Below are 25,899 nucleotides of genomic sequence, written 5' to 3'. Positions count from 1 at the left end.
AGCCGGCCGGGGGGGTGGCCGTAAGGTGAAGGTTGTTGCAGTGGGTTCATTAAAAGACAGAGTTCAACTCCTCGCCGCCGCAGAGAGAGCACGAGAGCGGCTGGTGAAGGGAGGGTGAAAGGAGGGAAAAAAAGGAAAAAAATTGAAAATTCAAGAGTGAAAGCCGGCAGATCTTTCTAAAGCGTACTCCGAGAGGGGAGCCCGAGAGGAAAGGGCAGTGCCGAGCCCGGCGCGGAGGAAGGATGATCGGCGCGGCGGCCGTGTGGCTGCTGGCGCTCTGCCTGCACACTGCCCTCCCGGTGAGCCCGGCGGCGGGGGGCGGCGGGGGGCTGCGGGGGCTGGGGAGCGCTGCCTCGTCCGGCCGGGTCGGGGTGGTGGTTTGGGAGGGGATTCAATGGCCTTTTGTGCTGGCGGGAGCCTTAATTCAAAGCAGCCCCGCTGCTGCTCCCGACCTGCCGGCGGCTCCGCCCCGCTGAGTGGCTCCGAGCACGCCGCGGCCACCCGGTGGCCCCCCCTTGGTCCCTCGGGGCTGGGGTGAGCCTCGCATCGGGCCCTTTGTGGCCGGGGAGGTCCCTTTGTGGACCTCTTTTTGGCCCGGGCAGTGGGTGGTGGTGCCCTGCTGGGGGTCCGGAGCCTCCTGGGGCCGTGCCCCGCTCCCCTCTGCCCTCCCCGGCTCGGTGTGCGCTTCCTCCAAACTCCGGCGCTCCAGGAGCAGCTCCGCGCTCCGGGGAGCTCGGGGGGAGGAGGCCCTGTGGGGCTGCAGCCTCGGAAAGCCCCGGCTCCCTGCCGCAGCAGCAGCCGCCAGATGTCATCCGCGACTAGAGGAGAGGGTGGCTGGCCCGGCGCTGCCCGGCGGGGTCTGGCCACAGCAGCCTCAGCTCCTTCTGTGGGAGCTCTCCTGGTGGTTTGTGTGGGGTGGGAGCCCTGCTTGGCATCCCCCGGGGGGCACACAGCCATCAATTCCTCACACCGTGAAGGGTGCTCACTCCCCAGGTGCTTGCGTGCATTGCTCAGGAGCCTTCAGCCACGCCGAGCAGCGAGGAGCAAGCAGAACCTGAGGCTTTGTGTGGGCAGGAGCATCGGAATCAAACCACGCTTCCCCTTCTTTTTTATTTCATTCAGAAATGTTATAATTGATTTGAAACTGGTCTGGAGACAATCTACATCGGTAGTTGGATAAGGAGTGGTAGAACAAAGTGCACAGCAGGACCGAGGCCGCTCAAAATACCTGCGGTTTTGCCGTGCCGTCCTGCCTGCGAGCTCTGCCTGTAGATGTGGACATCCAGCCTGCTAGCACACAGGGTAGTGAGTAGTTGGTCCGTGAGGTGGCCAAAAATGACAAGCGCATGAACGTAATCAGCCCTGCCTCGTGGGGAGAGGGCTCTGCTCGTCACTCTTGAATGAGCTTTCTAATGAATAGAGTGGAAAAACTGCAGTTTACTTGCAGCCTCTGCAGCGCGTTTGGATAAAATTACCCAATGATAAATGTTTCTTATTAGAAATGGTAAAGGCATGAAGTGAATGCTCATCTGGAGTTTTCCTGTGCGTGGGGAGACGGCCTGGCTGATGCTTCAGGTTGAGGGACGTCCTGGTGAGCAACAGAGGAGTCCTCGGGGCTCTCGGTGGTGACTCAGCGCTGAGGCCGGTTCCCTCCTGGGGATCACGTGGCCGCCTTCCATGTCAAAATGTCAGTGACACAGATGAGGCTGCCTTTCCCACCCAGCTGGAGAAATCAGCCTTTTGCATCAAGTGGCTGTGCTCGGCATTGAGCGGAGAAAGCAGAGTGACCTTACGCAGTCCTTTGCATGTGGCAGGTCACGGTGTTACGGGCGCTGGCATGGGTGTGCTGGACTCTTGGTGGTCTGGTTATGGGAGGGTGTACCACTGCCTCCAGCACATCACTTGACCCTTGACTGTCGCTGCAGGACTTAACTAAGCAGCAGGAACAAGAAAGTGGCCAAATGATAGCTGTTTTCTTTCAGAGCACTCTTAGGAGCAGGAATAGTTGCAGGTTCCTCTGCTTCCTCAAGATAACACTTTGCTACTCAAACATCCCATATGAGATTAAAATTCGTCTTTGAATTGATGGGGGCATTGAATTTCTTGAAATAAGAAGGCTGATGCATCTTAATGGATTAGCCTGGTTATTGTCCCAAAGGGATATTTTTGCTTCAAAGCCAGGTGAGCATGGAGGAGGACAGCGTACAATCCAGCCTGCACCTTGAGGAGAACGGGGTTTCAATTCTTTCATCTGGTGTGGGTGCGTGCTGGTGGTTAATGCAAGCTTAGCAGGGCAGGCAGAACCTTTTTCCAAGGGTGATGTCATTGCTATCTGAATGCAAGCTAATTAGAAGAAATTAGGTAGCCCGGCTTGCTTATTAAACATGTAGGCAGTGGATAAGAAGGAAACACTTTCTTCTGAAGAAGTACCTACAGAACAGCGTCACATTATTTATCAAGTACTGTAAACTGTGCTTCTCTTTGTGAGCCTCTGCTGGTAGCTCCCTCCCTGAAAACAGTGAGTCAGCTCTGATGAGAGCAGTTGTGCTGGGGAAGGGGGCTCTGCTGTGAGTTTCTAGCCTTTTGTTCCAGGTTTCTGGCAGTTTTAAGTGGCTAGAAGAGCTAACACTTTTAATGGCAGCACTCTGAAACTTCTGGAAACCAAACAATCTTCTAACAACCCGAGACAAGTTGCAGCAAGTGCAAGAAACCTGTAAGCCTTCTAAAATTAAGCGAGTGCACTAACCTGAAATGTAGGCTGCTGTTTTAGCAGCAAAATTGGTCCATTTTAAGTATGTGTTTTGCATTGCTAGTGGGTAGATGTCTCCAGGTGGCCTGTATAGTAGTGCCTTGTCCTAACCTTGTTTGATATGGCTCTTGTGTCTGAGGACCATACTAATGCCTCTGAGAGGGACACTGCACAAATGCATGTGTTACCTGGCACCTAGGGAGCTGGGATTTTAGTGGGGCCAGCTATAGGAGCAGATAGAGGAGGGAGTTTCCTGGGAGAGAGAAGACATGACCTCTTTCCCCATCCCTGGAGATGTTCAAGGCCAGGTTGGATGAGGCCCTGGGCAACCTGATCTAGTGGGTGGCATCCCTGCCCATGGCAGGGGGTTGGAACTGGGTGGTCTTTGGGGTCCCTTCCAACCTGAGCCATTCTCTGACTCTTTCCTGAAGGGGTGATGTCAGTGATGAAACTATTGAAGCAATACAGCTTTATCTTAGATCTCCTCTTTATTAACTCAGAGCTCTGAGTACAGAACTTCAGGACAGCAAGACCCTGATGCGCTTGCTGAAACGTAGGATACTTCAAGTAGCACATAGCCCTCGGGACAATGTTCAGCTGATGTTAAGACACCTCAATGTAGGTGTCTACATGTGCACTAGGTGCCCAAGCTCTGATTATAGTCACAGCACTGCAATCAGTCAGCCAAAGAGAGTGGTTATCTGACCAGCTCCTGCGTGTCTGCTTTGAGGTGAATGGCTCTGTCTGGGCTCAGCTGACTGGATCTCATTCTGACCGTAAGGGGAGCACAGACACCTTCACATTAGTTTCTTAATCTGGGAGCGATGTACCTGAAAGCGCTGCTCTTGTGAAAACTTTCCTGCTAACCCTCTCCATAAACAAATGGTCTAGACCGCTGCTGTTCCTGTGCCAAGAGAGCTAGCAAAGCAGTGGGAAACATCAGCTTTCAGCTAGAACAACAGCTCTCTCCTGTTCTGGTGCAACAGGATCAGTGCCTCCGAACAATAGCCCAGCCTCGCTCTGCTATGGGCTGTGGAAGAAATCGGGGAGTATAGCTGGCTTCTGTATCAGCGCTCTGAAGTGAGAAATGGGAGCAGAAACATACGTGCACGCGTCTTTTTAGAGGGAGAAGGAACCGTGAGCTTTTGAGGGGGGATTAGAGTATTTTAGTATCTTAAGATGCGGTTTATTGGTGGATTAGAAGTGAGGCACCTTTGTTACTCCCTAGGCTTTGATAAGGCAGTGAATTTGCAAAGAGGAAGCTGTTCTGACCAGCAGTACAAGGAGCTCTGGTATTTCTTACAGGTTCATTTATCCTCTGAGCTGAGAAGAAGACACTCTAAAGGCCAGGATCACATGCTGTCTCCTTTAGAGCTTGGTGCTGAGCATCAGTTTTCTTATCATGTCCCTAAGTTACGAGTTGAGTAGCATACTCCATTTGAACCACTGCTCTGCTGGGCTCTTGGTGTACCGCAGAAATGAGCTTTATCTGGCCTGGCTAGAAACCTGGGATAGCGTACTTTCTGCTGTGGAGATGCTAGTGGAGAAGTTCCTGCACTGTGAAGCCTCACCTCAAGGTGAGATAACATTTGGACCTCCTACAAGCAGCCCTTGTGGAGCAACATCTGCTAATGTGGTGGTTTCCCAACCTCGCAGTTTCTCAAGCAGAGCTTGGCTGCAGTTGACGTTCTAGGTCTTGTGGAACCGGCACAGATCCAACAGAATCTGTTAGCTTGGGCTCTTTGCCACGCCAGGCTGTAATGTTTGTATCGCACCGCTGAGACCAGTCTCACCAGTGAGGCCTGCTTAGCTGGATGGGAACCAGTGTGCTAGTGGCGCTTGGACGGGGCTGGTGATGGAGCTTCCTGTTGAGTCACTGCAGTTCCAACTGAGTCACGGAGATGGTGCAAGTCATGGCGTTCCTGCGAGGTTTCGAGTTCGAAACTCTTGGGTTTTGATCAGTTGAAGCGCTCATGCTGCTTCATTTGCACATCATACCACCCTGCTCTCTGGCAGAACTCTCTCTTCTCCACAGCCCTTACTTTTTCAATATTATTCATTTTAATGCCCATTCTTGTTTCCTAGCATTCAGGGTCCTTCTGATACCTGAAAGCTCTTCATGGTTGCTGTTGCAGAATAACTCTGGACTAAATTGAAGGCAGTGATATAAGATGGGGACGTGCCTGCCAAAAATACTTGGGGTATCTTGCCTTTCGTGGTGGCTCTTGCCATCTCCACCCTGTAACTTTACCGCACCATCAGAGCAGTAATGGTGGTACCTTGTGTGCCATGGAAGCGGAGGCTGGCAGTCCTGGTGCTTGGCTGTAGGCAGTCCCAGGCACACTCCTGTCACCAGCAAAGTGCAGCTGGTTCATGGCTCCTTGGGGTGTCCTGGCTCCGTTGCCCATGCGTACACAGCCATAGCTCCTAAGGGGATTGATCTTTTGTCTGCCTGCACCACGTGATGAGGAGCTCGTTGCCTCTTAATTGGAGGGAAACCTGAACTCTGTTCCCGTTGTAAGGAGAGAGCGACAAATGCTTTCTGGGCAGCACTTCAGACCAGGACTGCCCCGTGCTGAACACAGGAAAACTCTTCTAATTAGTTTCTAATGTCGTTGTCAGTAAACGTGGTCAGCAGCTCCCGTCCAGCCCCTTGCATCAAGGGATTACTAGAAGAGCAGACTGAATATTGAAGCTGGAGGTGGGCAGGGGAGCATGGAGCCAGTCTGCCATCTGGAGAGCAAGCAGTGATTAGCGTAACAACTTCCAGATGAGAGCTTTTGTGAAGCTCCATGTCATGGCGGTGCTGCTGTGGCTGTGTTGGTAGGGAGCTGTTGCATGCTCCCTGGGAGCATACAGGGCTGGCAGCTACAGCATTGTAGGAAGTTAGGCTCTCCCCGTCCCAAAACAGGACCTTTTTGATGCCTTTTTGTATGCTTTTGAGACCAGTAGAGTGGAAAAACACACACAGAGAGATTTCCCCTTCTTGTGTGGTTTGTTGACCAGCTTGTAGCAGGGTTTGGAGACTGTACGCCCTGATCCCAGGATGGGTGATCTGGGAGGCCTGTGTACCTGCTCTCTGCACAAGCACAGGAGCTCAGGACAGCCTGTGTCTACCAAAATGTCCTTCTGGGGTAGGAGCATCTCTGCAGGAGACAGGACATGTTATCCTACTGACCAGCTAATAGATACCTTCATTAGTAGAGCCCAGACCTTCTTTGGTCAAGAAGTTGAGGGGTAAGAAGGGTAAGAGTCCAAACCAGAGGAACTAAAAAGCTTGCTTGAGTTTGTGTCTGATACAAACAGTGATATAAGTGATATTTTTCACTCTCCTGCTGTGCTCTGTGCTTATGAAACTGTAATAAAGACTCTTGCACTGGCGGATCTGATGGCCAAATGAGATTTGTCCACCTCACTGGCTCTACCAGGGTGTAAGTGGCACCTACGTGCAGTGGAAAAGTGGTAGTGAGGCTTGCATCGAAACTTGCCTAACAGCCTGCAGCTAGACAGCTTTGACTTCTAAATCGCTTTCTGTCCTAACGGAGGAATCATCTAGATCGTGACTACTTTCCCATCAGCGAACAAAGCGCCTAACAAAAGAGGCTGACTCTGGCATGTCTGGGCAGTGGCAAAGGAGTGCTCTGCTATCGGGCACTTACATCAACTGACTCATGGCCCTGAACAGGAACGCTGTGAGCTTAATCCTCCAGCGGCATCGGCCCTGCTCTGAAGCATCTCTAAATAACTTGTAAAAGGCTCCTCAGCAGTTACGGCTGAGAAATGGTGGTGAGCTTCTTGCTACAGAAGCTGGGAGATGTGATCAGAGCTCCAAAGTGCTGAATGCGCTGTGTGCCCCCTCCTCCCTAGCACGCAGCCAAAGGGGGTAAAAAATGACTCCGTATTTACTTGTTCCTGTAAGTTAAATGGGCTGGAAATTGTCCTGTGGCCAATTTAAATTCTGGAGTCCCAGCTGTAGAGCAAACCTTATTTTCTTAGCTGTCCCTTAATGCCTTCCCCCCTGCTCCGTTCTGCATCCATACTGCCTGCCGAGGAGTGTTCCCATACATCATTTGGGGGCATACCAGTTGGCAAGGCTCACAGCTTCCTGGGATCATTCTAATAATTTGATGGTGTAGATTGTGTTCCAGTGCCCGGGGATGTTCCCTGATATTGTTTAATTTACTAGCATGGATGTAGCCGGTGGGTCTCTGGCAACAGGCCAGGAAATTATGAAATTGTGAAAAGTGCTGTATACAGTAAAAGAAAGTGAAAGCCCTTAATAGGATATCACGGTTCTCTCGGCGAATACCGAACCTTTTGGGTGCATCAGAGGGATGAGCAACAGCTGCACAAGAAATCCCATGTAATCAATCAACTGAGGGTGAATAATACGAAACAGCAAAGCAGTTAGTGTGGTCGTGATGGTGCTGGTATATGCCAGCGATTCAGCCTGTCCTTTTGGTATTAGCCCATAAGGTTGATCCTTCAGCATGTTTTGTTCTGCTTTCTTTAGAGGTCTGTTGTGTTGACTAGAGTTGGTGGTCAGTGAGTAGACCCAGAATTTTATTCCTGTATGAAATGTCTTCAACTTAGTGACATTTGAGCAGTGTCTTTAGAATTAGTTTGATCTACTGTTACGTGGCATCTAGCTATTCTGAAGATACTCCTTGCCTGACCTAAGGGACGTTGTGCTACAACTAACTTGGTACTAAAGCACTTTACCTTGTGTTGCAGTTTAATGGTTTGTGTTAACAGTTTTAATAATTTGTCTTAATGGTGGACAGTCCATCAAAGGTGGCACTAGTGATCTCTTTTCTCTTCACGATGCAGATGTGTAAAATGCAAAGGTGTCCAAATCACGACATGTTAAGTCTTAGCAGCCCGTAAGAGGCAGGAGTCCAGGCCCCACAAATGTGGTAGCTTTTCCCTCTAAACTCAAACCTCCTCTAGTGACTCGGTGATTTCCCTGAAGCAAGGCCGTGGGGAGGGCAGGCGAACCAGCTGTAGGCCCAGACACAACGGCATGAGGTAGCCGAGGGTGGTATCTGTTATAATGAGACTTGGATCAAAGGCAAACTCTGTGATTTGTCCCGCCTTGCTCAGGGCTCCCTTCTACAGATGTGGTACTGAATGGTTTAACTGAGCTACTCTAGATCAGAGTGGATTAGTTTAATCTTAACCCACTAGGTGTTTACTCAAAAAAAGTCTAATGCTTACTTCTGAGGTGAGTAAATCTTGGTAATTGGAGCGCAATTGCAGCAGCAGGATTTGAAAACTGTTTCTGATGGGAGGATTTCATTCAATGCTCCAGCTTTGAAACGGTACCTCTACACCCTCATGACTCAGCTTGGAAGCACACCAGCCAGCTTCCATAATCTCATTCTGGTGTTGCATAATTTAACTGTAAACAGGGGTAGTAGCAAGCAACTGCTGTCAGACCTTTGTCTGACGAACAGGATTACCAATGCTTCTGTAAACCTGAGCACAGAGAACACGAGAGCCGTTGTGCCAAGAGCTTGAGCTCTGTACCACTTACTGTGGGTAGATCACTTGCTGTATGCTCCAGCGGTTGTGAGAGTGCCTATTTCGATGGAGTAGGGAATTCATGCAGGTTGAGCAGTGTTGGAATAGTTGAGTGAAATGTGGTCCAGCCTGTGCCCACAGGCCATCTGTCCTGCTGCTGTTTGTTCCAAGGAGGCAAGCAGTCCCTGAAAGGCTTACCTGCTGCTTTCCTTCAGCATGGGCACCGGTGCTCAGGAGCTGCTAGGACTGTGTGGAAGGAAGGGGTGAACCTGAAAGTGTCTCTTTGAGAGGGATCTTGGGATGGGGTGAAGCTGAAAGCCCCTCTTGAGATGGGGGACCAGGGTGTTCTACACCTGAGATGTGGCTGCTGCATTTGGTAGAGATGTTGGGTCCTTGTGTGCACGGCTATGCTAGTGCTAACTGCATCTGTTTGGCAGGGGAGATTTCTGCATTATAAACCATCTAGACTTAGTCAATGCTATGAGGTGCTGTGGATAAAACAGACCTGATGGCATGCCTCCTGATGTAGGGGAAGATGTAATTTTTTCACGTCCACACTGATTTAATTGAAATTGGAAATGATGGGGCATAGAAGCAAATGCAAAGAGTAAACTTAACCGTGCAGGGGTAGAGTAAGACCTGCCAAGATGCAGAAATCGCACTCAATTGGATCAAAAATGAAATCTAAAGCTGCTTACATGCTTTTCCTGAGTCCAGCAACTGGCTGCTGATAGAGACTCACAAGTTCCCTCCAAACAGACTCGCATCTGACTGACATGAGTCCTGCTGAGCAGCACGGAATTCCTCAGAACGAGCTAGAGCTTGGCTGTAGCAAGCGTGACCAAACCGAAGGGAGTTGCTGAATGCCAACTGTTGGCTCATTTTGTTGCCTGAGCCTCATTAGCTTCTGCAGCGTACTTGCAAATAGTCGCTGCCTCCTGCAGCAGCCGGGCAGATAACAGCAGGAAGGGATCAGGCTGTGGGGTGTGACCGGTCCTGCCATCTGTTGCACACATGAGACGGACACGGGGCTGCTGTCTGGGTAAGCCACTGGCTCTTTTGGGGTGTTTTTTTTGGGTACTTCCAGCTCCCTGATCAGTCAAACCCTCACTGGGGTTTGCTTGGGGAGGGATGGTGCTGGAACTGAGGAGATGGGAATGAGATCTTTGTCGAAAGACATCACTTAAAGGTAGAAGATGTTGGGCGTAAGGGTATGGAGAATGCAGATTGTTAACAAAAAGTTGTTTAACAAGCATTGGAGACTTCATAATTTCTTCTTCTGGAGCAAATGTGGAGCTTACAGAAGCAATCAAGAAGGCCCTGGATTGTTGAGTCTCAGGCTGGTTGTGATGACATGAAAGACTTGGTGCACGTCCCGTAGAGTCAACTATAGGCAGATCAACTGGAAAGCTAAAGCAGAGTTTGGCAGCAGCTGACCTTAAAGCTGGCAAGTGAATATGCCATTGAAGTGTCAGTGGGTAGTAGTTCTTGTTGTCTTGTGCACAGGCAGTTGCTATAGGATATATCCAGTTTCTGTAGGATATATCTTCATATAAAAATCTTAAGTCTGGGTGGCTCTGCTGTAGCCTGATTTAATCAGAATATCCTATCAGCATTTTTTGTTTTGTTTTAAAGCTATTAGTAGATCTAAGTAGCCTTACTATGTTTATCAACTAGCCTTCTTTAGCTAAGACCTTTGGTACCTTTGGCAACCTGTTGTCAGTGTCCCTGCTCAAGCACAGGGGATTGAACCAGGTGACTCCCAGAGGTCCCTTCCGACCTTGGTCATTCTCTGATTCTTTGATACCTCCAGGGTTGCAAGCTCATTGTTCTGCTAAGGTTAAAACACCTTGCTGGCTGCTGGCAACCAGAAATACTGCCAGTAAACCCTTAGTTTGATGATATACCGGGATTTTTTTATCTGAAACTTGGATTTCACTTAGTACTATACAAGCACTTTGCTCGAATTAGAGCCTGAATGTGTGTCACTAATACAGTGAAAAAGCTTCTGTGATCCTTCAGGAAGATCTTACCACTTTGTCTCCTGGCTCCTTGGCATATCTTACACTAGGTAATTGCTAGAGTTCAAGGAGAAGAGGGAAACTCCCAGGATTAAGATAAGAACCTAGGTCTTCTCCTAGCCCTGTGCCTAGATACCAAAGGCTGTTGCATTCACCCTTGCCTGATAACAATTCCTGGAGGCCGAAGGTATTGCAGGCTGCATCTTGGCTTCCCTTCCTGTGGTGAAGCTGAGCATCTTCTTCCCTCCCAGAACACTGTGTAGCGTGTGGTGGGGGCACTTCTGCCTTCTGGGGACACATCTGCTCAAGTCAGAGCACCCATGGAGCTGTAGCTACATACTCATGCTGATCATACAAAGGCTGGTATGAGGCTAATATGAAATGGGTTCCACCAGTTGTGTGGCATCTGCCTCCAGGAAGCAAGCTTCCCCAGGACCAGAGGCACGTGTGTGTTTTCTAGGTGCTGCTGAGTGGCATCAGTGACTCAGTGTGCCACCAGCCTAACTTGAAGACCTGAGATGATAGAGAGCACACCACACTTTCCTATAGACATGTCTCCAATTCCTGAGCTGTAGCTTCCTGAGCTGACTGGCTGAAGATGCAAAGATCAAGTTGTGTTCCTGTGGGACCAAGGTGTCTCTTGTGTCCTGGCACTGGTGTGCTGCAGGCTCCCACTCCGTTCTGCAGTGATGGCCAGAGCAGCAGGAGCATGTAGGGCTGACCCTGTCAGCGCCCTGGCACGTGGCCTCCAGCTGCACACTGACCAGTTTGAGCTCACAGGCCTACTGGAAGAAGGCAGCCTCAGATGGGACCATTGGAAACACTTGCTGCTTTACAGCTCTGAGTCTGGTGAATCAGAGAATGGCTGAGGTTGGAAGGCACCTCTAGAGCTTGCCTGGTCCATCCCCTGCTCCAGCAGACACCTGGAGCAGGGTGCCCAGGACCACGTCCAGGCGGCTTATGAAGATCTCCAAGGAGGAGACTCCATAGCATCTTGGGGCACCCTGTGCCAGTGCTGGGTCACCCCGATATAAAGAAAGTGTTTCTTCCTGCTCAGAGGGAGCCTCCAGTGTTCCTGTCTGTGCCCATTGCCTCTTGTCCTGGCACCGGGCACCACCAAACAGAACCTGGCTCCTTGCACCCCCCTTCAGGGACTGATAGACACTGATAAGATCCCCCCAGCCTTCTCTCCTCCAGGCTGAAAAGCTCTCTCAGCCTTTCCTCACAGGACACACGCTCCAGTCCCTTTATTGTCTTTGTGGCCCTACGCTGAACTCTCCAGTATGCCCACATCTGTCTTGTACTGGGGAGCCCAGAACTGGACACACTACTCCAGCTGTGGCCTCACCAGTGCAGAGCAGAGAGGCAGGATCACCTCTGTTGACCTGCTGGTGATGCTTTGCTGATGCAGCAAGATGTGGTCCAAGGCTGGGTCTGAGGGAAGATCTGCAATGCTAATTAATCTGCTTTATTGGGATTTTTGTTCTGATGACAGTCCTCAATGCTGACCCTGTAGCACAGGACGAGTGGGCGGCTGGAGATGGGGCGAGGAAAGGAATTCATATCCAGCTGCAAGCCAGGCTGTTGGGCAACAGAGGCCTGCACATGGATGGGAACAGGTAGCTGACAGCAGGGGCTGGTTTTGCTGGGTCTGCTGTTGAAGACCTAAGGTCAGTGTGTACATACGTGTTGGAGGGCGACACTACAAAGTTCAGTCTCCCTTGAAGTGGCTGTGGCTGCTGCTGACTGGCCTGAGGGGAGTTGCTCAACCCCTGCCTGAACCCTGTAGCAGGGGCTGTGTGAGTGCTGCAGTCACCGTGCTGGTGAACTGGCCGAGCTGGAGTACGTGCTAGCCAGAGGGCATGTGGCTGTGCTGCTGCAGGGGGGTGAAGGCATATCAGGAACCTTACTTAGCTCCTGTCACTTTTGATTTTTGCATCAGGAGGGTGATGTCTATCTGCATTGTGGTTACTGGCGTGTATAGGTAGGGAGTTTGGGGCTGCCAAAGTCCTTTACTGGATGGGCTTGTGGTTCATAAAGATGTCCTGTGACCTGCAGGATACACCCATCTTGTAACCTTTACTTTCCAGGGTTCTTTACTTTACTTGCCAGGGTTCCCGGCAGTGGCAGCCCACTGGCTTTGCCTGAACTAAGCTAATCTTGGTCTGTGCTTTTCCAAACCAGTAGGTGAACTGGCTGTTGCTGCAAAACTCAGCCTTCCCTGCTGGTTTTTCTACACTAGAAGCTAAGAAGTGCCGGTGACATTAAATTGAAGGGTTTTTAGGCAAGTTGGTGTTGTCCAGTCCCAGCTGACACAGCTCAGTGCTCATCTTTCACACCAGCTGAAATAGTTTGAAAACAATTCCCTGGGATGAACGGGTGCTGTTTGCTGCCTGGCCTCATTTTGCTGCACCTACTTGGCACAACTCTTTGAGATTATGCATTGGCTGTGCCTTTCCTTTGCTATCTGAAGAAATGAATGACTGAACTATCAAGTATGCTAAAGAGCTGCAGCGAAGGCTCTTTAAAGAAAAGCAGTTCTAGCATAAAACTGAACTGACTGCTTCCCATGAGATTAGCTGCAGGGAAAACTCATTAGGCTGTGTCTTCCAACGCTGGCTGCCTTGAACGTGGGTGACAGAAGGTGCCTGGCTCTTACTGGGACTTCTTGGGCCGTATCCTGACAGCCCTCACCTGTCCACCGTCCAGGTGGAAAAGCAGGAGCACATGATCTAACTGAGCATCTCCGTATTGCTGAAGGACTCCCAGGACTTCTAGGGGAGCTGTTTAAGAGAGAGAACACGTGGTGTGTTATTGCTGATGCCATGAGTGGTGTGTGGCCACAGACTTGCCAGCTGTGGAGTCTGCAGCCCTGTGGGACTCTGGCTGCCCTGGCATTGCTCAGCACTCTCTGCTGAAGGACATGCAATGCACTCCCTGCCCAGTACAAAACTGAAGTTGCCCTGGACATCTCGTGAAGCTCAGGTGGCCTGAGACAAAAGCAGTGCTACTACTCTGACTGTGGCATCCATCTAACCTTGGCTGCTGTGACTAAGGAGCTGCATTTAGGAGGTCAGGGAGGACTTAAAAGCACTCTTGTCAGACTTAGGGACCAACCTTACCTGTCGTGAACAAACAGACTCACCAGGAGAGAAGTCTCCCTGCAGCCTCTCTCCTTGCTTTGTGTGTAGACCTGTGCAGCCCTTTGAGTCAGCCTCTGCTTTGCATCTAGCCTGCAGTCTGAGGGTGGTGGTGCACATTTCCATAATGCATGTTGGTGGCAGGGTATTTTCCTCCCCCCTCCCCCCTGCCGCAGGGGAGGTGAATGTGTGTCAGCATCCCAGGAACCCAGCCTGGGATTCTGGAGGAGCTGCTTCAGCAGCCCTGGCTGCCGCGCTGCGCCCCTGCGCCAATACAAACACTCAGGCATTCATGCACCGAGCAGGATTGGAGAACTGGTCCTGCTGGAAAATTCTTTGCATGACGGTGCTGGCTTTCTTTTTTTTCTTTAACCAGACCAGTTCCCTGATCTGGTTCACCGTGAGACTGCATGAGGAGCTATGTCCAGGGAGCATGAAGTGACATGCTCAGGGGGAGGTGGTGGGGCGAACAGCCTGAAGTACAGGATGTGAAAGCCCAGCTGAAGGTGACAGGCTGGTTCCTTTTCACTCTTGGCATGTTGATTGCTGTGTTTCAGCCCTTCTTAATTTAAAAAGTTGCCTTGTCACAGTAAGGAGAAAGTGTAATGCTGATTGGACAGCAGCATGGTAACTTCAGAGTCTCACCTGGTAACTATTAGGACCGTAGTTGTGGTGCACGTGGAGTAGCTACATAGACTCAGCCCCAGGCTATAATTCCAATGCCTACGAAAGGGCAGGCTCTGGGTGCTCCTCTTCTTGGCCACTGCACCTTGCTCAGAGGATCACAGTATGCTTTTACAGCTGTGGCCATGAAACTTCACACACCAAAAAAAAAAAGTAAATCAAAGCCTAGCAGACAATGGGCAGTTCTTAGAACCGGTTCTGCCCATAGTGGAACAGATCCTAAAAGCTCTCAACCTATTTTGAGTCAGTGTTGGAAGGTGTCTCACTGCCTGCAGAGCCAGTTGCCCAGAGGTGACTGCTCTGTGATGATCGGCTGCTTCGTGCTTCAAAGAAAAGCAGCTGTGGTCGCATCCATCTAAGGATCTCTCCCTCAAACACAGTCCTCCTCTCAAGGCACCAGCCAAAATCAAAAGAGGAGGTCAGAAAGAGCTTACTTGGCAATGGTTTTCCAGATACAAATGAAGATCTGATAGAGAAGCAGCCGGATTAACTAATGTACTCGCCTCTTGCTGCTGTTCCAGTGCTTGCATTGCGGAGCGAAGGAGCATGCTTCGTGTTCCACTTGGCAGCTGCCTAACCTACGGAAGGAGCCCCCAGGAGCCACGTGCCAGCCTTATTCCAGTTGATAAAAGCTGATACGTGAAGCAGTGAGGATGCTGAAGCCTGCTGGGGCACGGCAGAAGCTCTTTGGAGCAAAGGGGAATGATACCACCTGAAATAGGGAGGACAGCTAGTGGTAGTGCTTTGAACAGCCTTGATCGGAAGACTAGCTGGGGATTAAACAATAATCCTGCTGTGCAATCTGTGGGCTGCTCGTGGGACAGTTTGTAGCTGTCTTTCTGCTCTTTGACCTCTGCTGGAAGTCTGCTTCTTTGGCTCTTCTGGGAAGAGAACTACTTCATTAACCTGCAGGGCCACCAGGCAAGCTGCTAGCAGTGGTGCCTCACTGCTACTGGCTTCTGGTGGGTCAGACCTGCACGCAAACATCACTGCTGACTTGTCACATAAAAGCATCAGTTCTGTTTCAGCTACTCTGGGATTTAAGTCTGCCTGTTAAAATTGAAGGTGTGCATGGCTGACAGTACTAGCAGCCTGTAGCCTGCAGGAGGAGGGGGGATAGGTGAGGAGGCTGCTGGCTCTGCTGTTCTTTCTCTTCCTAAGAAAAGATTGCTTTTCTTAAGCTGTCTGAAGACCACAGACAGCTGGGACTGGAGTTAATCGTGTGTGGGTTTATTAACTTGAGAATATCAAGGTTTAACAAAGCTAACATTTCTTTCAGCAGGAGGTTTTGTCTTCCCACACACTAATATAAATATTTTGAGGTTAGGAGCTCTTTGCGCTGCTCTGCCTCAGATAGCAGTTCTGTTGGACTACCTCTGCTCTTCAGTGTATAGAAAAAAAAAGAAACCTTTCCATTTGGCTTTATTTTAGGGCTGTTCCAAATCCTTGTGCAAGTCGTTCATGCTTCAGTGTAATATGTGGTAGGCAAACTAGAAAGCAAATGCTTATCTTATTCGTGTAAGTCTCTTTAAACAACATTGCAAGTCATTGGTTTTGCTTCCCATAAAGTTGGAAGAATCCTGTAGGATGCTCAGGGAGATGATTTGGGTGGGAGAGCTCATTCAGCTGAATAAGGAGGATTTACCACTTGGAGAAACAACGTGCAAATTTAACAGCATTATTCAGATAAAGGAGGATTTCAAGTGTTTCTGACACTGCAGTAATAGGCTGATCCCTAACTAGGATTAATAAGAGTGGGATACAAATCATCCTTAATCTAGTTTAGGGCTTGTAGGAGCTTGTGGCAAAGCCCATGTTTTTGCTTAACCTCAAAGAACAGTTTGAAATAAGCTGCTTCCTTTTATATACACCATGACTTCAAATTAAAGAAATGCGGTTCCCAGTTTGGGTGGGGTGGGATCAATAAACCATAAATCTCCCCTTCATCGTGAAGCAGTACTTGAGATCTGGGCTCGAGCAGGGGGGAACTTCACGGCAGCACAAAAAGAGTTGTGTGTCAAGGCTGCGATCAAGACGAACGCTGAAGAATGGTTAGAAATTATGCTTTTTTTTTTTTTTTTAAGTCTGTGTCAGACTTCTGGAGCCAATAATATTGCTAATGAGTTGTGAAAGTCTGGCTATGGAAGATGCCACCAAGCAGCTTTCTGGTTGTCCCAGCAGAACTGAATAACCATTGTTCTGTAACAATGCAGGGCTCAGTGAGAGCAGAACAGTTTCCTGAGGGTTTCCCCCAGACAGGCGGCTTTGTCACTGGGGGAAGGAGGTCCCTGCTGCTTAACGGGAACTGGTCAGTGCCATCGAACATGCTGTGAAAATGTTTATCCTTCGCGTTAGGCAGCCGAGTTTGGCATCACCAAACTGCAAAGGATTTCCCTGGGCTAGGCAAGTATTTCTAATCAGTTGTGTAGGTTGCTTAAAAAAAAAAAAAGGCATTATCTAAATCATAAAAAAGCAGCATGTTGTAAGTGCAATATCAAAACTGTCAGCTTTTTGACTAGAATATATGGGATGCTATCAGAGATCTGTCCTTAACAGATCCACAGCCTGAACTTAGCTGTGTTCATCCAATTTCTCTGGAATCAATTATAATGTGAATGGTCCCTAAATAGTCCCAAGGGCCTGGAAATTAAACTGGATGATGATGGAAGTGATTTCTGAAAGCATGCTGACGGTAGCTAAAGTGATACAAAATTGTCGGTCGGGCAATCTTGCTTGAAGCTGGAATTTATTTCCAGCTCTTACGCATGATGGCACAACCTGGAGATTCAATCTGTGTTCTGCACCCCTAATCCTCCTGACTTACCAAAACCTTTCCCATTGGTGAAACTCATCTGCAGCAAAAGGTCATGGAAAAGCCTTGACCATGAGGTTTCTTTATCTAAACCCAAATTAGTTCAATCTCTTCCGATGCTGTCCTGAGTCAGTGTCTTATGTTAACCTTGCCGTGTCTGAAATCCTCCAGCAGCTGATCGTTATAGCAGCCTGACCTTTCGGCAGTGCTCACGGTTTGTGGTGTCACAAGGAAAGGTTACTCACTGCCTTTCCCTCCTGCCGAAGTCTAGGGAGCAAGAAGGGTGGTCTTTATATAACATCCACTTACATAAATTAGGCAAATGTTCCTTAATGCACGCACGTGTAGTGAAACTGGATGAATGCACAATGGCACAGCCCTGCAGATGTTTGCACTGTGCCGTGCTTGCCCTTCCTCTCCAAGGGGTACCTCGCCATTCCTGACAAGATACAGAAACACAACTAGCCTTCCGACAGGTACATGGCAAAGGCTACGGAGAAGCAGGACATGCCTCAGCCTGGGAAGAGGCTGGAAACTCAGGTGTGAGGGGAAATGGAAGGCTAGGCTTGCTGAACATACTGGGATAAAAAGGAAGGAAGCATAGCATGACTGAGCACCCACACCCCTTAACACCAAAAGGGGAAGGGGTGCTGGTTTGGTAGTAAAGATCAACATCTGCTATTTAATTTCCTGACAGTTTGTGATCCTTTCTGCTGTGGTCTGCGGACCACCAAATCTGCACAGGTGTTCTTGGAAATCCTGTATGAGCTACCCCTTAATTCAAATTTGGAGGGAAGTTAATCTTGATCCTAGGTAAAGGAGTGTGGTGTCTGTCTTAAACTGTGTTGGCAGTCTTGTTCTTCAGTTAAAACCTGGAGGGGTTACTAACAGCTTCAAGGCAGCATCTTTCTACTGGGAGGAAAAACTCAGAGTGAGAGAACAAAGAGTTGTGCTTGGTGCTACTGATGGAGGAAAAGAGGGAGAAAAATGCCCCCCAAACTCCCCTAACCACCCCAGAGGGGCAGTGTCTAAAGTCTGGCTTCACGTGTGAACTTACTGGAAAGGAAGCTCAAAGGAGCAGAATTTGGGAAGCCAAAGTCTTTCCGTGTTCTTCGGGCACCAACGGTTCGTACTCAGATCTCACTGCGCTTCTGATATTGCTTGGGTGAGTCACTGGCCCTGGCCACGAGAAGGAAAGCGTACGGGAAGTACTTACCTGACCTAGTTAACATGGGTGAGTACATAAGCACAGTGCAAACAAGCAGGGACAAATCTAAAAATCCAAATCACCTCATGAAGTGCAGCTAAACGTAAGATTACAGGACAATTTCTTCTTAGAAATTACTCTAGAGATATTTTAGAAGCCTAAAGATTTTATTTTTTCTCCAGTAGAGAAGGCAAGTGACAACCAAAGAAGGCTGCTAAAAAAGGTTTAATAGTAGTTTGGTGATCCACTGCATACTTGTGTCTTCAGAAAAGTCAGGCCTTTTAAACATCTAATGGGCTGGTTAACCACTTTGGAAACTAATTGTTCTATGGAAATGTGTAGAATGGAGAGTATAAAGGAATAAAAGGAATGGAGAGTATAAATCGAAAGTATAAAGGAAGGAAGAGAAAATTGGACAAATCTGGTATTGTTAAAAAAAAAAAAAAGGTAAATACAGCCATATAGGTAATGAAGTTGACAGTGAGAAAGCCAGCAGTGGTATGATCTGTCAGACACAGCAACAGAGCTAACTCCTTCCTAGGATGAAAATAGTCTTGCTCTAGGTATAGACCCAATAACGAGTGGTGTTCCTCAGGAGTTGGTATTGTTGGTATTGGCACCGGAGCTGTTTGACATCTCTGCTGGTGACACGGACAGTGGGATTGAGTGCACCCTCAGCACTTTGGCTGATGACACCAAGCTGTGTGGTGTGGTTGACACGCTGGGAAATGATGCCATCCAGGGGGACCTGGACAGGCCTGAGAGGTGGGCCTGTGTGAGCCTCAAGAGGTTCAACAGGGCCAAGTGCAAGGCCCTGCATCTGGGCTGGGGCAATCCCAAGCACAAACAGGCTGGGTGGAGAACAGACTGAGAGCAGCCCTGAGGAGAAGGAGCTGGGTGTGTTGGTTGATGAGAAGCCATCATGAGCCAGCAATGTGCGCTTGCAGCCCACAAAGCCAGCCATATCCTGCCTGCATCAAAAGTAGCATAGCCGGCAGGGCGAAGGAGGTGACTGTCCCCCTCTGCTCTGTTCTTGTGAGACCCCACCTGGAGCCCTGCGTTCAGCTCTGGGGCCCCCAGCACAAGAAGGACGTGGAAGTATTAGAGTGATTCCAGAAGAGGGCCACAAGGATGATCAGAGGGCTGGAGCACCTCCCCTATGAAGACAGTCTGAGGGAGTTGGGTTTGTTCAGCCTGAAGAGAAAGCTCTGGGGACACCTTACAGCAGCCTGCCAGTGCCTAAAGGGGGCTACAGGAAAGCTGGGGAGGGACTCCTTGTGAGGGGGTGCAGTGACTGGACAAGAAGTAATGGCTTTAAACTAAAAGAGGGTAGATTTAGATTAGATATTTGTAAGAAATGTTTTATTCTGAGGGCAGTGAGGCACTGGCACGGGTAGCCCAGAGAAGCTGTGGATGCCCCATCCTTGGAAGCGCCCAAGGCCAAGCTGGATGGGGCTTTGGGCAGCCTGGTCTGGTGGGAGCAGTACCTGCCCAGGGCTGGGGCGTTGGAACCAGATGATCTTTAGATGGTCCTTTCCAACCCAAAGTGTTCTCTGATTATATGATTATATGATGTCCTTTTTAAATGACACTACGTTAATGCAAGCTAGAGAACTGCACTGAGCTTGGTGCAAAGCTGGCAAGAATGTATGTTCCTCTTTTTACATAATAAAATGAGATTTTGGTCCTGATAAAACCATGATCAGAAACAGACCCAACTTCTGTGATGCAATGCAGTATCTGCTAACCTTGCAGATTGGGCAGTGCTGGAAAGGGATAGTGAGGGCAATTTGAGGATAGGATAGAAGTCAAAATTCTGGAAAATGGCAAATGTAGTTGGATAGGGAAAGATGAAATTTATAGGAAGCAATGACTCATTGGGTATTGGTAGTCCTGCAGAAATAAACCCGCAGCTAGACATGAGCTGAGAGTCAAATATGTCCACTGATGTGAACAGTAAGTGGAGCCAGCAAGTAATCACTGCTTTATTTAGTGTTGTCTTCTTTGGATATCCTGAACAGCTTTGAACATTGTGTGTTATGACAAACAGGTGCAGTAGAACAGGGATTTGGCCTCTTGTTTCAGCACTGAAATGAGGCTGCTGGTTATTGTACTCCTTGAAGCTTAAATGTAGGAAGCTGAGGGCTGTATTCTCCTACACGGAAGGCTGGCTTCTGTCTTGGGAGTTGATAGAGTGTTGGCATTTATTAAAAGGGAATCTGATTCTACTTCGTTAGATGCTGTGGTTTCAGATATCTGAACACAGATGGGGCTGAAAAAGGCAGAGCAGCCGAAGTTTTCTGTTTCTTTCCCCACCCTTAGAAACAATGTGGTAATTCACAGATGAACAGTTTGGTAGATAGCAAAGAAGTGAGCAGTCAAAACTTGCAGCATCATGGTTATGTTGTGGATGGACTGAGCATCAGCTGCTACCAAGATGCAGCTCTCTGAATGGATTCCTTGCTTTCTTTCCCAGAGCAAGTACAGCCTGGAAGCAGCACAGAGAAGGGAGACAGCAAGGCTGACCTTTCTGACATTAATCAGAACTGCTCTTTTGGGCGGGGGGGACAGACTGAAGAAAGATGAGACAATGCACTCTGAGCATTGAAAGTTTGTGTAACCTTCATGAGCCCTTAGAGGAGACGCTGCACAAGCAGCATGATTAGTTTAAGTTATCTCATCAGTAACACACCTTTTCCTTTCCTCTTTAAAGCAAACTACAAATCTGAACCTCCCTCCTGAAGATCTTGATTCATCTGGTGATGATGATGATGGTTTCTCAGGTTCAGGTGCAGGTGAGTTACTAAACAATACTTGTACTGTTGCTGCTTGATCCTTCCAGAATGTGCCAGCTGAGATCTTGATGAGCGTCCTTGGTAAAAGGAGGGGGGAAAAATAATCACACCCCTTTGCCCCAGAATATCAGAGTTGGGAACAGAGCAAGAGCCCAATCTATTCATCTTGTACTGCTTTAGATATTAACAATTAGCAGAAAATGAGTTGTAGGAGACTTGAAAGGGAGCAGAAGCAGGTATGTCATTGCTAATATGAGATACCACATAAAAATGTTATGAAACCACAGTGATTCTTTACTTGTGGGGCACACAGGCTGTAAGAAGGCTGTTTTGGCCTCTCACGAGCTGGAAGGAGATACCATTTGAGGGTGTGTAAACCCCTAGCTGCCAGCATACATCCAGTGCAAATTTTATCTGTCATCAGATGTGCAAGTTCCCATGGGCCGTAATTTTTTTTTAAAAAACATAATAAAGGGTTTTTAGGGTGGGGAAAAAGTCTGTCAGAATGATTACTAAATGCATGAGAGACAACTCTGGTGTTCAGTGTTGAACTGAAGTTGAGATGCTACTGCGGAAAGAGCAAAGCATTTGGAAACTAAACCATGCTTCTGCTTCCTTCCAACCACAGGCTTGATTTTTTTTAAGATGAAATTCTGCATGAATAATACCACCAAATGTGTCAGTGACTAAAGGTGTTGTGTATATGGGTGACTACTCTGAATTGCATAAAAGGTACTTATGGCATAAGAGCCAGCTAAGCACCCTGAGCAGCCAGCGTACTGGATAGCAGACATCCTCCTTGTAAGCATGTCTGCAAACAGACTCCCGTGTGCTATACAAGTGCTTTAAACCAACTAACAAAGTGTTCTTGAATAGCACGTTGCTCTGTCCTTTCCTTGCTACACTGAAGAGGATAAGGAACTACAAAGTGAACTGCTGTTAGTATGAAAATTGGCTGTGCAGGTTAGGCTTCCTCCCTTAGACTGGTGTCCAGAAGGTAACTGTTAATAGGTCTCTGAGCTGACCAAGGTTAATATTTTTTGTTTTGCAGGTCCCCTGACTGACCCGTCTCTCACCTGGAGAATCCCAGCAGAGCCGACTAACTCCTCATTACCAGCAACACCAGTGAATTTCAATGAACAGCTGTTTCCCAGAACTGAGAGCCGAACTGAAAAGGAAGTTACAGCTCCCCCTGCAACTAGTAATGTGGTGACAGTGGAGCCAGTTGTAGCTGTGAAGGATGAAGTACCCATCCTGGGCTCACCTGATGAGAAACCAACAAACGATGTGGTTACAACAGTGAGAAGCCCCACTACTCACTTTCCTTCGGTGCTTCACGTAATTCCTTCAGAAGCCTCAGACACGGTCCATGAGCCTGAACCTAAAGCCCCTGCATCTGACACGCCAGACACTATAAACGTAGTTCAGACTGACTCCACCATCCATCACAAGGGAGGCGTCACTGCTGCCCCCACGACAGCTCCAGAGGGTGTAGCTCCTACACAGGAGGAGGTTTCTGAAGATGGCTCCGGAGACCCGGTGAGGACTAGTAGCTTTGACACACTTTCCAAGGAGACGGCTCTAGTAACTGTGGTAACTTTGGTTTGCAGAAGGGGTGGTAATTTGTTCAAACCAATGATCAGTTTAATATGTTATATTGGTGGAGGGCTTTAGATGAGAAAAAAACAAAGCTGTGGAAAGTCTCCAGTAACAGCCATGATGAGAAACATGAATAACCTGCCTTGTGTGTCCCAACAGGGAGACTTCATCTTGATTAAAGATGAGGATTTGGTCCCCACCCAGAACTCTGAAGTGCCGGCTGACTCTGGGAGGAATGCCAAAGCAGCAGGAGCCTCAGGAATTATGGACAGGAAAGAAGTTCTTGGAGGTACCTGATATTCTGGATTTGTAGTTGGTAAAAGTAGACTCCTGTAGGACTCTCCCAGGCAGCAGAAGCTGCAGTTCTGCAAGTACATTTCGGAGTATGAAAGTGAACCTTTGACACTAGAGCTTTCTGAAATGGGGGTGGTGATCTGTGATTTAGTGTTGCTGAATCCTTAATGGGGCAAATATTAATCTGGTAATAGCAAGGAAGACACCGCTAGTTATCTGAAATTTTAGGTTAAAATCTATCCCTTCACTCCAAAATTACTGTAAAACTGCTCTAATGCTGCCTGGGTCAAATTACTGGAGTTGAACAACACTGCCTTGCCCAGTGGGTGATCTATTTCTGTAGATTTACGTGCAGATGAGTAGGCTCTTGGTAATGGAAGGATGACTGGTTTGGGGGGGGGGTAAAAGGACAAGGTCATTTCTGGAAATCATGAATTGAGGGATCATGCTTTAAGGAACAACCTGGAAGCATATGATCAGACTGACGTTATCTGGCATGGCACTCAGAGTAATCTGTGTTTTCTCCCCCTTCCAGGTGTTATTGCTGGAGGACTAGTAGGCTTGGTGTTCGCAGTGTTTCTAGTTGCATTTATGCTGTACAGAATGAAGAAAAAAGACGAAGGAAGCTATTCACTGGATGAACCAAAACAGTCTAACGGAGGATACCAAAAACCACACAAACAAGAAGAATTCTATGCATAAACTCTGATCTTCAGGACACTTCTTAATCCATCTTTCTTGGACTCTTCTCTCCCTGCACATGGACCTCCTAGTGCGCTTTGCATTAAACTTAAGCCATATGATCACTGGGTTATTTGCCCTTACCACCTTGCCATTGGAAATTTTTGTAACTACAAAGTAGATCTGGATTCACTGAACATTCCCTGCTTTCTTGCACAACTTTTTTTTTTTTTTTTTTAACAGAAGTGGGACTGCAAGTTCCTAAACTCGCTTTGGTTTATCTAAAGACTGCTGGGGCAGGCGGTGGGGAGAAGATAAGGGAGCACTGTATGTACAAACCTCTTGATATTTAGGGAAAGGGATGGCAAGAATGAACGATTAACAGTGCTCAAATTCTGTATAGCAGGGATCCTTCCTATTTAACTCATAGATGTGTTTTAAGTGTAACAAATGGCTGCGCTGGGCAGAAGTTTGGTACACTGCAATACTCGATCTCTTTCTAGCTGCCGTATTTGGAGCACTTAATGCCTGTGAAACATCATGCTGACCATGACTTCTAGTGAAAGGAGGTGTGAGGGGCAGGGTAAGCAAATGACTGTCACGTGGTTTAAAGTAACTTATATTTCGGAAAAGATCACATAACATTATCCCGTACTCTGAACCAGCTCCTAAGCAGCTGGTGCATATAGTAACACAAAACCCCCAAAACTAAGTAGAGACTTCATGTTACCAGTAGCATTGGTCTGTCCCACTACCAGTGCTCTTGATCCTTCTAGGCTTAGGCAAGAAGTGGATTTTTCTAAGCATTCTCATCTCAGACATTCCCTCTTAGGTGCTGAACCTAGGGTTGGCTGTCAAGCTGTAAATACTCTGACCCCGTGCTACTGTGGAGTCACCAGGTGGCTGACAGCACATTGTAGCACTTACCTCTCTGTGCCATGTTCACGGTGGTTGTCTCAGAACGTGGTGAATGCTACGACTTCGGCACACAGGGGTGGAAGGTAGAACGCAGCATATCACACCTTCGCAGCTAAGGAGTAGAGAAACACAGCATCTGACCCAAGTCTGAGGAAGGCAAAGTGCAGATGGCCTTAAATATATACAAGAGTTGATGTGCTTGACTCTCACGATTCCGGAACGCCTCTCTTCAGAAGCTGTTCCTGCACTTTGGAGAGAAGCAACTCAAGGGATGTCAGACTAGCAAGGGCTGAGAAGCACCTCCTGAGGAAAGTCTGGATGCCTGAAGCTGTTGGTGGTCAATGTATTGCCAGATACAAGACACCGAAGCCTCATTGAGGCTTTGGAGTTCTCCAGGGTACATCAGAACCGAGTGAGAAGAGAAGTGTGGTGTTCTGCACAAGCCTTCTGCTCTGTCTTCAGCTAGCTTCTTGCAAGTTCAGTTCCTCATCACTCAGCACAGAAGGCAAGGGGGGTGGAGGAGTGTTTATGACTGATGTAAATATTTGTGCTGTTGAGCCAGAGGGAATGATTGGAGAATATTGGTGAATACTGCAACAGTTGGTACAAATGCTGCAGGTTAACAGTAAAACTTAAAAACCTGTGTAATTTAAATGAAGTTTAAAACACTCCTGAGCTGCTATGCAGCTAAAATTGGTGCCTTCTCTACAAACCCAAGAAAAAAAAATTTGATTCAAAACTCTTCTTGATGCACAAGAAAAGCTTGTGCATGTATGTAGCCAGCTGTTTTTAAATAAAGCTGCAAAGTCCATTATGTCTTTTTTTTTTTTTACTGAATTAATTTTTATAGGTTAATGCAACAACCGGATGGTGTTAATTTCAGCTGTAATTCTTTGCTTTGTATAGGAATGTAGAAATGTTGTTTGATAGGTTTATCTATGAAAAGAGTCTTGTAAAGCACAGGAAGATAAAGTGGTAAACTTCAGTTGTACCTCACAACCTTGCTTGGGGGAAAGGAAAAACTGTATATTTTGGTAGTCTAAACTGACAGTTTGTGAAACAAACATGACATTCTGTGTTATTTAAGTGGTACAAATGAGATATGAGTTCTAACAAAAGATGCAACATTTGGTTATCTGTATGCCCTGTAAAGGTATACTGCAATAAATGGCATTTTGGCAAGAATGCGTCTGATGTGTGAGTGTTGCTCTACATCATAACTTCACAAAGTAGATGAGGTCTGTAAGACTTCCCAGGTCTTTAAGGAATCTGGATTCTATGTATGAAATGTGAAGCTTGGTGCTAAATATAAGGATGCTCTGTGCAGAATGGGGAAGTGTGAGACATTTCCTGCTCACCCTGCATGGGGCGGAGAGCAGAGGCTTGCCCAAAAGCTGTTCTTCAGAGCCCTGTAGCACTTCACAGTGCTGGCCTGGGGAGCTTTCCTTGCTTGTGCAGGATGCCACCATCCCCAGA

At 48.1% G+C, this 25,899-nt stretch overlaps 1 protein-coding gene across 1 annotated transcript; it reads left to right on the top strand.

Annotated features, from left to right (window-relative positions):
- SDC1 (syndecan 1) lies at positions 1–25,608 on the top strand. Its single transcript, XM_035322023.1, has 5 exons — positions 1–299; positions 20,850–20,931; positions 21,983–22,470; positions 22,690–22,819; positions 23,360–25,608. The coding sequence occupies exons 1-5, from the start codon at positions 243–245 to the stop codon at positions 23,524–23,526; spliced, it is 924 nt and encodes a 307-aa protein (XP_035177914.1). The 5' UTR covers positions 1–242; the 3' UTR covers positions 23,527–25,608.
- The last annotated feature ends 291 nt before the right edge of the window (positions 25,609–25,899 follow it).

Source organism: Oxyura jamaicensis, chromosome 3, assembly GCF_011077185.1.
Source record: "Oxyura jamaicensis isolate SHBP4307 breed ruddy duck chromosome 3, BPBGC_Ojam_1.0, whole genome shotgun sequence".
NCBI lineage: Eukaryota > Metazoa > Chordata > Aves > Anseriformes > Anatidae > Oxyura > Oxyura jamaicensis.
Note: the sequence above shows the minus strand (reverse complement) of the source record. Positions and strands in the feature narration are given on the sequence as shown.

Coding starts and splice junctions, on each gene's coding strand:
- SDC1 (XM_035322023.1), top strand. CDS start 243: ATGATCGGCGCGGCGGCCGTGTGGCTGCTGGCGCTCTGCCTGCACACT. Junction 300..20,849: donor GCCTGCACACTGCCCTCCCG/GTGAGCCCGGCG, acceptor TCCTCTTTAAAG/CAAACTACAAATCTGAACCT. Junction 20,932..21,982: donor TTTCTCAGGTTCAGGTGCAG/GTGAGTTACTAA, acceptor TTTGTTTTGCAG/GTCCCCTGACTGACCCGTCT.